The sequence below is a fragment of the Bombina bombina genome, chromosome 8 (genome assembly GCF_027579735.1).
Source record: "Bombina bombina isolate aBomBom1 chromosome 8, aBomBom1.pri, whole genome shotgun sequence".
Lineage (NCBI taxonomy): Eukaryota > Metazoa > Chordata > Amphibia > Anura > Bombinatoridae > Bombina > Bombina bombina.
This window is the reverse complement of record NC_069506.1, coordinates 84,280,924-84,296,744: the sequence shown is the minus strand read 5'-3', so window position 1 is coordinate 84,296,744 and position 15,821 is coordinate 84,280,924. Positions and strand designations below refer to the sequence as shown.

Genomic DNA, 15,821 nt, shown 5'->3' with positions numbered 1-15,821 from the left:
AGGTAAAAGAGCTTGTAATTTTTGTATTTTAGAATAGGGTAGGGAATTTTTTATTTTGGGGGTCTTTGTTATTTTATTAGGGGGCTTAGAGTAGGTGTAATTAGTTTAAAATTGTTGTAATATTTTTCTTATGTTTGTAAATATTTTTTTATTTTCTGTAACTTAGTTCTTTTTTATTTTTTGTACTTTAGATAGTTTATTTAATTGTATTTATTTGTAGCAATTGTGTTTAATTAATTTATTGATAGTGTAGTGTTAGGTTAATTGTAGATAATTGTAGGTATTGTATTTAATTAATTTATTGATAGTGTAGTGTTAGGTTAATTGTAGGTAATTGTAGGTAGTTTATTTAATTATTTTATTGATAGGGTAGTGTTAGGTTTAATTATATCTTAGGTTAGGATTTATTTTACAGGTAAATTTGTTATTATTTTAACTAGGTAACTATTAAATAGTTCTTAACTATTTAATAGCTATTGTACCTGGTTAAAATAATTACAAAGTTGCCTGTAAAATAAATATTAATCCTAAAATAGCTATAATATAAATGTAATTTATATTGTAGCTATATTAGGATTTATTTTACAGGTAAGTATTTAGCTTTAAATAGGAATCATTTATTTAATAAGAGTTAATTTATTTCGTTAGATAAAAATTATATTTAACTTAGGGGGGTGTTAGTGTTAGGGTTAGACTTAGCTTTAGGGGTTAATACATTTATTAGAATAGCGGTGAGCTCCGGTCGGCAGATTAGGGGTTAATAATTGAAGGTAGGTGTCGGCGATGTTAGGGAGGGCAGATTAGGGGTTAATACTATTTATGATAGGGTTAGTGAGGCGGATTAGGGGTTAATAACTTTATTATAGTAGCGCTCAGGTCCGCTCGGCAGATTAGGGGTTAATAAGTGTAGGCAGGTGTCGGCGACGTTGTGGGGGGCAGATTAGGGGTTAATAAATATAACATAGGGGTCGGCGATGTTAGGGGCAGCAGATTAGGGGTACATAGCGATAACGTAGGTGGCGGCGATTTGCGGTCGGAAGATTAGGGGTTAATTATTTTAAGTAGCTTGCGGCGACGTTGTGGGGGGCAAGTTAGGGGTTAATAAATATAATATAGGGGTCGGCGGGGTTAGGGGCAGCAGATTAGGGGTACATAAGTATAACGTAGGTGGCGGTCGGCAGATTAGGGGTTAAAAATTTTAATCGAGTGGCGGCGATGTGGGGGGACCTCAGTTTAGGGGTACATAGGTAGTTTATGGGTGTTAGTGTACTTTAGGGTACAGTAGTTAAGAGCTTTATAAACCGGCATTAGCCAGAAAGCTCTTAACTCCTGCTATTTTCAGGCGGCTGGAATCTTGTCGTTAGAGCTCTAACGCTCACTGCAGAAACGACTCTAAATACCAGCGTTAGAAAGATCCCATTGAAAAGATAGGCTACGCAAATGGCGTAGGGGGATCTGCGGTATGGAAAAGTCGCGGCTGTAAAGTGAGCGTTAGACCCTTTAATCACTGACTCCAAATACCAGCGGGCGGCCAAAACCAGCGTTAGGAGCCTCTAACGCTGGTTTTGACGGCTACCGCCGAACTCTAAATCTAGGCCTTAATGATTGGAAAAATTCTTTGCCTTCCCCTATTTTCAAAGTCATATGGATCCATTTATTCATCACTAATTTAATTGCACCAAAAGTGTTTTAGATACCCATATCTGTTAAAAATAGTAATCACATAAGATAGCCTGCCCTTTCAAGGATTGCTTTATAAAGTGTATTAATTTTTAATTGTATCAATTTGAGAATAATATTTATCCATTATTTATGAATTTATAAATATATTTATTTTTGAATTAGTGTTGGATATTGCTTGAATGGTTCCCTGTTGGTTACTGATGCAATATACTGACTCTTTTTTTAAAAAAATAAGGTATATTTAGAAATAAGATTTATTTTGAATTTTTTAAAAAAATTAGATAGATTTGAATATTTAGTTTTTGTTAGACTGGCCAGTCTTTAACTGATTCATTTATTTATGCATTTATTTATATTTTAATATAATTGAGGGATATTTTATTGAATAAAATTATATTGATTTAACCATATCTTTGTATAGTCATTTTATGAAGTTTTAAAATACATTTATTCATATTATTACATATTATGGTTTGAATATATTTTAGAACTGTATAATCCACTTTTAGACTTTTCTATTTTCCCATTTAAAGGTTAATAGTCACAGGCGCAACCACGCTTTCTTTATTGTCTCCAGAGTCTTCAGACTCACCAGAAACACAAGTCCGCCTTGCTCTGATAAGGCGGACAGGAATCGCCACAATACAACCCGATCGAGTACGATTGGGTTGATTGACACCTCCCTGCTGGCGGCCCATTGGCCGCGAGTCTGCAGGGGGCAGCGTTGGACCAGCAGCTCTTGTGAGCTGCTGGTGCAATGCTGAATACTGAGAGCGTATTGCTCTCCGTATTCAGTGATGTCTGTCGGACCTGATCCGCACTGTCGGATCAGGTCCGACAGACATATGATAATTCGTCCTCTTAATCTCCAGCAGCATAAACATTTTTTCACTGTAAGAGCAATTAAATTGTGGAACTTGATACCTAAAGAGATAGTAAATGCCAATACTTTAGATACGTTTCAAAAATGGTTTATATTTCTGGCTAGAAACAGAATTCAGGGATATGATTGCTTGTGTTAAATGGGTCACCTTTTTAAATGGGATTAATCTAAGATAGACTGGAGCTTTTATTATATGTATAATAAGATTTGTATAGGTTGAACTCGATGGACTTCTGTCTTTTGCAACATCATCTACTATTTTGCTATGCATAAACATTACTAAAACAAGATGTTAAAAATTTAACCAATACAACCAAAGTGCAAAAAGTTGCTTCACATAAAATCATCTTGTTTATATTTTATAACATAGGTTTTGTCACAAAGAACAATCAGGTTACAATAATATCCTGCATTTACTAAGAAATTATTATTATTATTATAGCATTTTAATTAACATTTTTTTAAAAAAAAAAGTAATTTTGTAGTTACAATAAACACAAGAATCGGTCGCAGCAATTTCCTGGGATTCCAGAAGTTTTCTGAATCATTACTTTTCTTTTCCCTTTTTGACAATCATTGTTGCATTTGCTAAAATCACAAGTACAGAGACTGGGCACTGTGGGGCAACATTCTCCAAATGGTGTATGGGGTTTAGTAGCCACAGAATCTCGAGGACATGAGATGTTTCCTACTTCCTGGCACGTCACATTGGCACAACGTCTATTTACTGGAAGATAAAATTGCATTTACATAGTAAGAAACAGTTATTTAGCACATTTGACATTATAGCTTGAGATTTCCTGCATATGTTCCAATTGAAAATCTGAATACTTTATATTATACTTATGAGAAAGTACGCCCTTCTTTTGAATCAAAAATACCTAATTACTGCACTTTTTCCAAGAGCATATTAATTGTATTTTGAAATCAAAATGGAATTTTAAAATATTTACAGCATATAGTGTAATTATAATATACCTATCTAGCATATAAAATGTTTTTTAGAATATAAACATTCTGAAATATCAGAGATACAAAGTGAAGCATTTAGGATTTATCTGAGTAGTAGATATTCAAACTGAACCAGTAAGAGTGACATACTGTATATGGAAGCGAGGCAAATGAACATTTTTTACAAATATAATTCAAATTTCCTGCATTTGAATACCATTTTAATGGGTTATATTTAAATTTGTCATTCCTATTTTGCAGTTTTAGCCTCGTATGACCCTTTTCAGATACTGTGTCATCGCAAACAGTGCGCCCCATTTATCAAGTACAAGGCAGATGAGGTTCACTATCATGAACCTTGTCTGCCCAGCCTGGCAGTTTGCAGGTAGCATCTGCAGCCGCATTTAACATTGCACGTGGCACTGCTTGTGCAATGCCACCACTGCTCGCCCTCGCCAATTGGGATGATTGAAGTTAAGTAGCAGCGGTAATATAAAGGGCTAGATTACAAGTTGAGCACAAAATATTGCTTCCGCGAATGCAATATTTGTGCTCAACTTAGTAATACCAGCGCAAGCAAATGTGCGCTGGTATTACAAGTGAGGAGGCACTGCACTCATGAGAGCACGCTCCCATAGGATCCAAATGAGAACTAGCACAGCGAAGGGGAACAGTCGCTCATAGATGGTTAGCAAATATATATATATATATATATATATATATATATATATATACGTTGATTGGAGTAGCCGTGTTAGTCCAGAGATTTAGATATCAAAATAACAAGAGTATTGCATAGAGCTTTACAAAGAGCATATACTGACATAAAGTTATATATCAACATTGAATCAATATCTATAAAGATGTGAAATTGTATATACAGGGGGAATACAAAAGTTAAAAAAAGACAAAAGTGTGGACATAGGCTTACCTGTGTACCTATGTATAAAGAATGTGGAATATACAATGTAATTGACTAAATGAAAGTACATTACAAAAATTTTTGATAATGTGTTTAGAATCCAGAGTCCACATTTAGTCCAGAATTAAACAGGTTGAAGTGCATTATCATTTTCATTGCAAAGGTTTTTCTTTCCATGGTGTTTTTGAAGTTGCCTCTGAGAATTTTGATTTTGAGATTTTGGATGGAGTGGTCAGGTTGGGTGAAATTGTGACCAACAGGGGTGCAGTATTTTGTTTCACAGTGGTTTTTGATTGAGTGTCTGTGTAAGTTCATTCGAAGGTGCAGTTTTTGGCTTGTTTCTCCAATATAGCATCCCATTTCGCATGCAGTGCAATGTATCATGTATACCACATTTGCAGATATACATGAATATGCCCAATGTTCAATGTTGGTATATAACTTTATGTCAGTATATGCTCTATGTAAAGCTATATATTTCCCCTGTCTGTTCTCCTACACTGGACACTGTCTGCCTGTTACCTAAGCCCCCCTCATGATTTTTATGACACCTCCTCCTCTCCCTGCACTTCTACGTCTTCTTAGCTATTCTGTGTTTTAAGATACAATCTGTAAATTCCATTGAATTGGTCAGTATTGCTTTAGACTTGATAAAGGAAGGAACTCTTCCGAAAGCTTGTCATCTTCTAAATGTATAGTTAGTCCAATAAAAAAAGTATCATTGCTCAATGCAATACTCTTGTTATTTTGATAGCTATATATATATATATATATATATATATATATATATATATAAATATATACATGTATTAACGCATAAATATATGTATATAAGCATATACATTTACTTGGAACACACAGTCCCCATAGACCACAATGAAACTTTTAAGTGCTGGTTTTTTTTTTCTAACACCCCACATTTTTAACCCCTAAAAACTGACGTTTTTTAAAAAAAAATTAAAATGCTACTATTTTTTTAAAGCCACTACACACATTTATTGGGGGGGGGGGGCAATTGGGGGACATTTAAAAAATTAACCATAGGTCTGACCTCTGGTTAATTTTTTGAGCGCTAATTTGCAATATTATGCACAGTAAAATAAACTTTTTAATATACTTTCATTATTTATATTCCCCCTTTCTCTGTATTTTAAAGGGCCATTATAGTAAAAAATATAACATGACTACTGTGTGTCTATCCCCCACACACAGATGTGGAACTAGCGTCGCTGATTGGATCAGCTGCATTTCATATTCGGGACCAGCATTGCCCTATGAGTCCCACTCAGTATTTCTAATGTGCAAACCCAGTTTATACAGTGAGAAATTACAGTTATGTGACAATGAAGCAGTTCTTATTGACAGAAAGCTTGGAAAGGACCAACCAAAGTTAAGGTTTAATCATAAGCACTTTTCCCTATTAGGTGTGTGATAGTGTAGATAATAAAAACTACAAGGCTTTAATATAAGTAAGTTAAAATAAAGAGAGAATAAACATTCTCATAAAGTACATAGAAAGTCAATAAAAACTAGAGGCTAGTATGTTCAGTCACCCCCCTGTTTCCTGGCCGATATCTGCAGCCTTCGGCATCAGATGACAGGGGTGACAGACATATAAAAACTTCTAATGTGAGTTACACACGTGTTTCGGCTGTCTAAGCAGCCTTTCTCAAAATGAACAATTTAGCAAACCGAAGCCTGGGTGCCACCCGATTAAGTACACTCTCATTGTTAACTGACAAGCCTATCGGGACATCCCATGTCTAACAACACCTCCTCTTCTGCCAATCATCTCACCGGAACTATGCCATCAATCAGAGCTATTCATTTCTGACCAAGCCCCCTATCTGACCAATCCTCATAACCCGATTAGTATAGGGGCGTGTAATACTTGTTATAGTGATAATAATAGGTGGGTTAACATCATGTAATGGGCAGTACGATAACCCTGCATTGTTTACATGTCCATCGAGCGTGTGATAGATCGTAACCAACACTACATCCCATATTATTGACAATATGACATCCGATATCAGTTGTCTAGTGTATCCGTTCTGTGTAGTGACACAATTGATCACTTACTCACAAATGACTGCTCAGATGTGCCTCTAAACGGCATAGGGGTATATAGTTACTGTGATAATAATGATTTAGGTTCTATGCCAATGAGGTAAGTGTAACATTATGTTTCTTACAGCATAATTTAATCACTGCCTGCCGAGTAATTGGTGTTTATTGACAATGTTCTGACAGGTTTAAACGAGTGTCTTTATGGTCTCATAGTGCCAATGTTATTCACTTCGGGTAATAAATTATGCCGTAATAAACACGATGCTACACATACCTCATTGGCATAGAACCTAAATCATTATCATCACAGTAACTATATACCCCTATGCCGTTTAGAGGCACATCTGACCAGACATCAGTTGTCATTGTGAATAAGTGATCGATTGTGTCACTGCACAGAACGGATACACTAGACAACGGATATCGGATGTGATATCGTTAATAATAAGGGATGTAGTGTTGGTTACAATCTAGCACATGCTCGATGGACATGTAAACAATACAGTGTTATCGTACCGCCCATTACATGACATTAACCCAGCTATTATTATCACTATAACGAGTATTACACGCCCCTATACTAATCGGGTGATGAGGATTGGTCAGATAGGGGGCTTGGTCAGAAACGATTAGCTCCAATTGGTGGCATAGTTCCGGTGAGCTGATTGGCAGAAGAGGAGGCATTGTTAGGCATGGGATATCCTGATAGGCTTGTCAGTTAACAGTGAGAGTTGTACTTAATCGGGTGTCACCCAGGCTTCGGTTTGCTAAATTGTTCACATTGAGAAAGGCTGCTTAGACAGTTGAAACGCATTTGTAACTCACATTAGAAGTTTTTATATGTCTGTCACCCCTGTCACCTGACGCCGACGGCTGCAGATATCGTCCAGGAAAAAGGGGAGGTGACTAAACATACTAGCCTCTAGTTTTTATTGACTATCTAGGTACTTTATGAGAATGTTTATTCTCTCTTTATTTTAACTTACTTATATTAAAGCCTTATCTACACTATTACACACCTAATAGGGAAGAGTGCTTATGATTAAACCCATACTTTGGTTGGTCCTTGTCAGGGAGCCAGGAATCAGACTGAGTCGAGAAGTGCAAAAATAATCACACCTTTATTAATAGCAAAAAATAATAAAAAAGACTACAAGTCAAGTAACAAGCCAGGAATCAAAACCAGAGCTGGTAGTCAGATGAGCCGAGTCAGGAGCCAAAGTGAGTAGTCAGATGAGCCAGAATCAGGAACAAGGAGAACAGCAGAGTCAGGAACAAGCCAGGGATCAGGAACCAGGAGGGACGTCAGACAGCCAGGTAATACCCAGAAGCTCTCACAAACACGTCTGAGACAATGCAATGGCAAAGCATACTGAACAGAGGCCCTTTAAATAATAAGTGATGACATCACAATTCTGAGACTGCATCCTGTCTCACACGGATGATGTACACCAGTCTGGCCATAAAAGGAAGTGCAGGAAATGCGCAGCTTCACACAGAATGCACCAGAGTCAGCAAGAGAGATGAATAAAATGGCTGCCAGCAGCACATGGGAAACAAAACAGGGAAAAAACCCTGACAGTACCCTCCCCTCAACGACCCCTCCCCGGCGGGCAGACAAAAGGCTTATTGGGGAAACGGGCATGGAAGGCACGGAGGAGGGCGGAAGCATGAACATCAGAGGAGAGAACCCATGAACGCTCCTCAGGACCGTAGCCCCTCCAGTGAACCAAATACTGTACGCGGCCCCTGGACATACGAGAGTCAATAATGCTGCTGACCTCATACTCCTCATGGTTGTCAACAAAGATAGAATGGGGACGAGGCAACACAGTGGTAAACCGATTACAAACCAATGGTTTCAAGAGGGAGACATGAAAAACAATGGAGATGTGCATTGCAGGAGGAAGGTCAAGAGTGTAGGCCACAGGATTGACCCGTCGGAGTATTTGAAAAATACCAACATAACGAGGAGCCAGTTTATCGGAAGGCACACAAAGATTCAAGTTGCGGGAGGACAGTCAAACTCTCTCACCAACCTGGTAGGAAGGCGCTGGCAGACGCCTACAATCAGCCTGGAACTTTTGGCACTGCATAAAACGATGAAGGCAATCCTGAATCTGCACCCACGTGGAACGGAGTTGCCGTAGATGCTCCTCCAAAGCCAGAATACCCTGAAACATGAATTAATGGGGCAACAAGGATGGTTGAAACCCATAATTCACCATGAACGGGGATATCTTGGAGGAAGCATTAATAGCACTATTATGAGCAAACTCTGCCCAAGGTAACAGTTCAGACCAATTATTGTGGTGATCTGAGACATAGCAATGGAGGAACTGTTCCAGAGCTTGATTAGACCATTCCGCAGCCGCATTGGATTGAGGGTGATATGCCGATGAGAAGGCAAGCTGGATCCCCATTTGAGCACAAAAGGAAAGCTAAAATCTGGAGACAAACTGGCTACCCTGGTCCGACACTATTTCCATGGGTAACCCATGTAAACGGAAGACCTCCCGGGAAAAAATTGAAGCAAGCAATGTGACATTTTAGAAAAACGGTAAACCACCATAAGGATAACAGTATTGCCATTGGAAACAGGGAGCTCGACAATGAAGTCCATGGAAAGATGTGTCCAAGGACGTTCACCATTAGCAATAGGTTGAAGAAGACCCACAGGAAGATATTGAGGAGTCTTATTCTGTGCACAAACTAAGCAGGAGGCAACATACGCAGCAACATCAGAACGAAGAGCTGTCCACCAGAATTGTCGAGTGACAGACCAAATCATTTGGTTCTTGCCTGGGTGACCTGCGGCTTTAGGATAGTGGTAAGTGTGCAAAAGTTTAGTTCAAAGATTCTCTGGAACAAAACACTTACCACTAGGTTTCTCAGGAGGTGCATTGGTTTGTGCAGCCAGGATCTCCTCCCCAAGGGAGAAGTCAAATTACTACGTATGGTAGCCAATATATGGCCACTAGGTATAACTGGAATAGGTACAGACTCCTCCTTGGACAGAGGGGAAAATTGCCCTAACATTCTTACTACCAGGCAAGTAGGAGGCCACATAATTAAACCGAGACAAAAATAGCGCCCATCTGGCCTGTCGGGCGACAAATGTTTTGCTTCAGATAGATACGTTAAATTCTTGTGGTCAGTAAGAATGAGCACTGGCACGCTAGTACCCTCAAGAAGATGCCTCCATTCCTTGAGTGCCAAAATTATGGCCAGTAATTCCCTGTCAACAATTTCATAATTGCACTCTGCTGGAGACAATTTCTTAGAGAAGAAACCACACAGATGCAAGGAACCGTCAGGCGTAGGACGTTGAGACAAGAGGGCACCTACTCCAGTCTCAGATGCATCGACCTCAAGAACAAAAGGCAGGACAGGGTTAGGATGAGCCAGAACTGGAGTGGCAGCAAAGGCAGTCTTAAGCCTATCAAAGGCCTTAATGGCAGTAGGTGTCCAATGCAGTGGATCATTCTCTTTACGGGTCATGTCTGTGATAGGTTTGGCCAAGGAAGAAAAGTTTTTAATAAACTTTCTATAGTAATTGGCAAACCCAAAAAAATGTTGAATAGACCGAAGACCAACTGGACGAGGCCACTGCAGAACTGCAGATAACTTGTCAGCATCCATGTATAACCCTGCAATGGAGATAACATAACCTAGGAAGGTTACTTGAGTCTGATGGAACTCACATTTCTCGAGTTTACAAAACAGGCCATTCTCATGTAGTCTCTGAAGAACCCGTGTAACATCAGAACGATGAGCTTCAAGTGTCGGTGAGTGTATGAGGATGTCGTCCAAGTACACCACAACACACTGTTGCAACATATCTCGTAGGACATCATAAATAAATTCCTGGAAAACAGCAGGAGCATTATATAGGCCAAAGGGCATTACAAGATACTCATAATGCCCGCTCCTGGTGTTAAATGCTGTTTTCCATTCGTGGCCCTCCTTGATCCTAATAAGATTGTACGCTCCTCTAAAATCAAGTTTAGTAAAGACCGTAGCTCCCTTGAGGCGGTCAAAGAGTTCTGTAATGAGCGGAATAGGGTAAGCATTCTTAATAGTAAGATGATTAAGACCCCTATAATCGATGCATAGTCTAAACTCGCCACCCTTTTTCTTCACAAAGAAGAAGCCAGCCCCTGCAGGAGAGCAGGATTTCCCCCACGACAGATCATCGGCAACATACTCCTCCATAGCACAATTCTCCGCAACAGACAGAGGGTAAACCCGGCCCCGAGGAGGAATGGTTCCTGGTTGCGGGTCTATGGTACAATCGTAAGACCAGTGAGGAGGCAACGTACCAGCACACACCTTGTCAAAAACATCTAGGAACTCTCGGTACTTCTCTGGCAATTGAGATACCAAAGAAGTGCACAAGACTTTAACTGGTTTCAGAAGACAAGTGGAAATACATTGCGGAGACCATGACAAAATTTCAGACCTGTGCCATTCGAGACTGCGATTGTGCTTTTGGAGCCAGGAATAACCCAGAACAACTGAAAAATGCAGAGAGTTTATCACCTGGAACTGGAGGGTTTCAGAATGGAGAGCCCCAACAGCCATGGATTACAGAGCAGTTTCATGAATAACGAGTGCGGGCTGAAGGGGCCTGCCATCAATGGTCTCAATAGCAAGCGTAACCGACCGAGGCAAAACGAGAATGGAGTGCTTTGATACAAAAGCACTGTCAATGAAATAGCCCGCAGCACCGGAGTCAACAAGAGCCTGGGTGACTATGGAGGAGTCCACCAAGGAAAGCACAACCGTGACCAAAGGTTTCTCCCAGCAGTTCCGGGGACAAGGATAAACCACCCAAGGTCTGCCCCCGACAGGACCTTAGGTGTGAGCGTTTCCCGGCTGTGTAGGACAAGACTTCAAAAGGTGGCCCAGTAACCCACAATAGAGGCAGAGCCCCTCCCTCCTCCTAAAGGCCCTCTCTGCCACGGAGAGACGCATGAATCCCAACTGCATCAGCTCAGCAGTACCTGGTGACTCGGGACCAGGTGGCATGGGAGGAGAGGGAGGCATGGGTGGGAATGAACATGTAGGAGACAACGGAACAGGAGGCTTCCGCAAGCGCTCCTTGAAAGAGGGCCTCTCACTTAGTCTGATGTCAATTAGGATTAAAAAAAGACACCAATGCCTCGAGATCTTCTGGTAAATCTCTGGCAGCAACTTCATCTTTAATCGCATCAGAGAGCCCATGAAAGAAGGCGGCAACAAGGGCTTCATTGTTCCAACCTACCTCTGCGGCAAGCGTACGGAATTCAATGGCATACTGAGCAACAGATCTTGTACCATGCTGAATGAACATGAGTCGTTTAGCAGCAGAGGAGGAGCGAGCCAGAACATCAAATACCCTTCGAAAGCAGGCCACAAATTCAGGGTAATTTGAAATCGCAGGTTTATTAGTCTCCCACAAGGGATTAGCCCAGGCAAGAGCTGTGTCAGAGAGTAACGAGATAAGAAATCCCACCTTCCCTGTCAGAGGGCAAAGCATACTGAACAGAGGCCCTTTAAATAATAAGTGATGTACACCAGTCTGGCCATAAAAGGAAGTGCGGGAAATGAGCAGTTTCACACAGAATGCACCAGAGTCAGCAAGAGAGGTGAGTAAAATGGCTGCCAGCAGCACATGGCAAACAAAACAGGGAAAAAACCCTGACAGTCCTTTCCCAGCTTTCTGTCAATAATAATATTTTTGGGGGGGGGTAGCACCGGAGTTTACTCCATTATTCCTTATATTACTCTTTAACTAGTGCCAGCAATATAATATCTTTGCAATGAAGCAGTTCTGTCATGTCTGCCTGCCTGCCTGCCTGCCTACTGTTACTGTCACTTTAAGACTGATTCCTCTTCTCTTGCTAGTCAGGCTGTTTGGGATGTAGCCTTCATCCTTCCTACTGCTGGAACTTACCTGCCTGAATAATTATCCTCCACCTGCTCTCAGTGTTCATGGCACCAACTTTGTTTGCAGATCACTGTGTCGTTTCCTGTGTATTTCAAGTCCCTTCTGTCCTTCCTGATGACCTCTGCCTATGTTCTACTGACCGCAAGTACCCAGCTGTATTCAGTTTTGATTATTCCTGCTGTATTTATCCTAGACACAGATATATTGTCTACTATGAACTTTGCAAAATATCTGTTTTCCAAAGAACCATTATTGTGATCATCCAGTAACCTGCTACAACTGTATTGTATACCCTGATCCATAACATATCTCTGTGATTATCTAGTCATCTAGTACAGCTATATTGTATTCTCTGATTCCTGCAACATGTCTCAATTTTGAGTAAACTATTACAGTACTGTGATTATCTAGTCATTTGCTACAGTCATATTGTAATCCTCTGAATCCTGCAACATATCTCAGTTACCAGATTTCTATTACTGTGATTACCTACTCATCTACTACTGCTGTATTGGATACTCTGAACCCTGCAACAAATTTCAGTCCTAGGATCTATTGCTTTGTTTATCAAGTCTGTGGTCATATATTCTGATTCTCGTTATTAATTATCTTCTATGGAGTCTGAATATTATTATTATTATTATTGGTTATTTGTAGAGCATCATATACAAGGTTGCAATTATTGGGATCAAATAGGTAGAGGGCCCTGAATATATTAATCTTTGTATGCATGTTGCATTTCCAGTTTCTTAACCCTGCAGGAGCTCTCCGCATTTATGAACTGCAATGATTAGGCAGAGATTACATGAAAAGGTGGTAGTTAAATAGGCGCAGGTTAGCGCTAAGGAGGACACACAGGTGGTGTTCAGAGAGGCATTATTGGTACTTGCGGCGGGTGGTGGTGACGTTACCGCCACACACTGAAAACAACCACATATGGCCATGGCAATGGCCAGAGGAGCAGAGGCGGCGTGACATAGCACCCCACCCTTTAAAGGGTACCTCTGGGATCGTAAGCTGGCTTGGAGACCAGAGAGGGAGCATGGAAATCACAGGCAGGAATCCGGGAACGATTAGCCACAGAGTAACCCTTCCTGTGCACAAGGTATTGAAGTTGCCTGTGTCTGTGTCTGGAGTCCAGGATCTTAGCAATCTCATTTTCAAGTTCACTTTAAATCAAGAGTTGAGTAGGCGTACCTATAGGGCTTGAATAAAGATACTTGAAAGACCGGGTGGATGTGCAAAGATCTGGGCAAGGCAACTTTGTAGGCAACAGAAGAAAGTATCTTAAGGACTTTATAAAGACCTATAAACTGAGGTCTTAATTTGTGACAGGTCTGATGTAAGAGAATATGTTGGGTAGAGACCCAGACACGATCCCCTGCTGAAAAGGCACGAATAGTAGTACAGAGGTGATCAGCAAACATCTTGTAGCTGGAGACATCTGAGTGTGACTGAGAGTGTATTCAATGCCAATGAGTAGTGAGGTCAAAAAAATTACATTAAGCGGCAGGAACCCCTACAGATGTGGCGGAAAGAGGAAAGACACAAGGTTAAAACCTTCCGCTGCTTGGAAAGGAGAACATTGTAGAGATGAGTGCCTGTGACAATTCCTTGCCAGTTTCGCTAGAGGTAACAATTCAGACCAATTGTAATGCTGAGAATTGACATAGGCTCTAAGATAGGCTTCAAGATCTTGATTCATTCTCTCCATCTGTCCATTAGTTTGGGAGTTATAGCCAGAAGACCAAGAAACAGTGGTACCTGCAAAAGCCCCTTCAAAAGGTAGGACTAAATTGAGGTCCTCTGTCAGAGACAATGTCCAAGGGTATACCATGAAGTTATACCACATGAGAAAGGAAAATATCCGCCACATCTTGGACAGTAGGCAGCTTGGGTAAAGATATAAAATGGGCAAACTTGGATAATCGATCATCCACAACCCAGATAACTGTATTATGGTTATGTCTGTCCAAGGCTGCTTAGGTATGGACAAGGGTTGAAGCAGACCATGAGGTAAGAATCGAGGAGTCTTGTTAGCAGTAAAGGTCTGAAAGGCCTTGAAATAGTCTTGAGAATAAGATTTCATGGTGGGCCACCAGACATGTTGAGAAAGAAGTTTAAAGGTTCATACTGAGCCAGGATGACCTGATAATTTCCCAGCATGACCCCAGGATAGCACAGGAGTACATAGATTCTGGAGTACAAAAAAGGTCTCAGGAACAGAAGGGGCCTCAGGAGGTTTTCTTGACTGCGCCCATTGCAATCTTTTGAGAAGAGACGTGTTGAGTTGACTAATCACACAGGAGGAAAAAACAATATGCTCTATAGGAGTTTCAGAGGAATCATTAGACTGGGGAAACTGATGGGAAAGGGCGTTAACCTTTTTGTTCTTGGTCTTTGGAAGATAAGAGACTATCAGCTAGATTACAAGTTTTGCGGGGCTAACAAGCCTTTTTTCCCCACCGCTCCCTTAAGACAACGCTGGTATTACAGGTTTTTTTAAACCTGGCGTTAGCCGCAAAAAGGTGAGCCTGCAAAAAGGTGAGCTTAGAGCAAAATTTAGCTCCACATCTCACCTCAATACCAGCGTTGCTTATGTCAGCGGTGAGCTGGCTGAACGTGCTTGTGCACGATTTCCCCATAGGAAACAATGGGGCTGAGCTGGCTGAAAAAAAACCTAACACCTGCAAAAAAGCAGCGTCCAGCTCCTAACGCAACCCCATTGTTTCCTATGGGGAAATTCATTTTATGTCTACACCTAACACCCTAACATGAACCCTGAGTGTAAACACCCCTAATCTTACACTTATTAACCCCTAATCTGCCGCCCCCGCTATCGCTGATACCTACATTATATTATTAACCCCTAATCTGCCGCTCCGGACACCGCCGCCACCTACATTATCCCTATGAACCCCTAATCTACTGCCCCCAACATCGCCAACACCTACATTATATTCATTAAGTCCTAATCTGCCCTCCCCAACGTCGCCGCAACTATATTAAATGTATTAACCCCTAATCTTCCAAACCCAACGTCGCCGCTACTATATTACATTTATTAACCCCTAAACCTAAGTCTAACCCTAAGTCTAACCCCCCTAATTTAAATATAATTTAAATTAAACAAAATAAATTTAACATAATTAAATAAATTAATCCTATTTAAAACTAAATACTTACCGTTAAAATAAACCCTAAACTAGCTACAATATAACTAATAGTTACATTATAGCTATCTTAGGATTTATATTTATTTTACAGGCAACTTTGTATTATTTTAACTAGGTACAATAGTTATTAAATAGTTATTAACTATTTAATAACTACCTAGCTAAATAAGTACAACATTACCTGTAAAATAAATCCTAACCTAA

At 40.3% G+C, this 15,821-nt stretch overlaps 1 protein-coding gene across 1 annotated transcript in view; it reads right to left on the bottom strand.

Moving 5' to 3' along the window:
- Window positions 1–2,902: 2,902 nt before the first annotated feature.
- LOC128638467 (cysteine-rich motor neuron 1 protein) overlaps window positions 2,903–15,821 on the bottom strand; it is a 157,367-nt gene continuing 144,448 nt past the window's right edge. Inside the window, exon 4 of the mRNA XM_053690427.1 lies at window positions 2,903–3,293. Coding sequence (XP_053546402.1) covers window positions 3,052–3,293 — 242 coding nt within the window. The 3' untranslated portion in view covers window positions 2,903–3,051. The remainder of the gene's footprint in view (window positions 3,294–15,821) is intronic.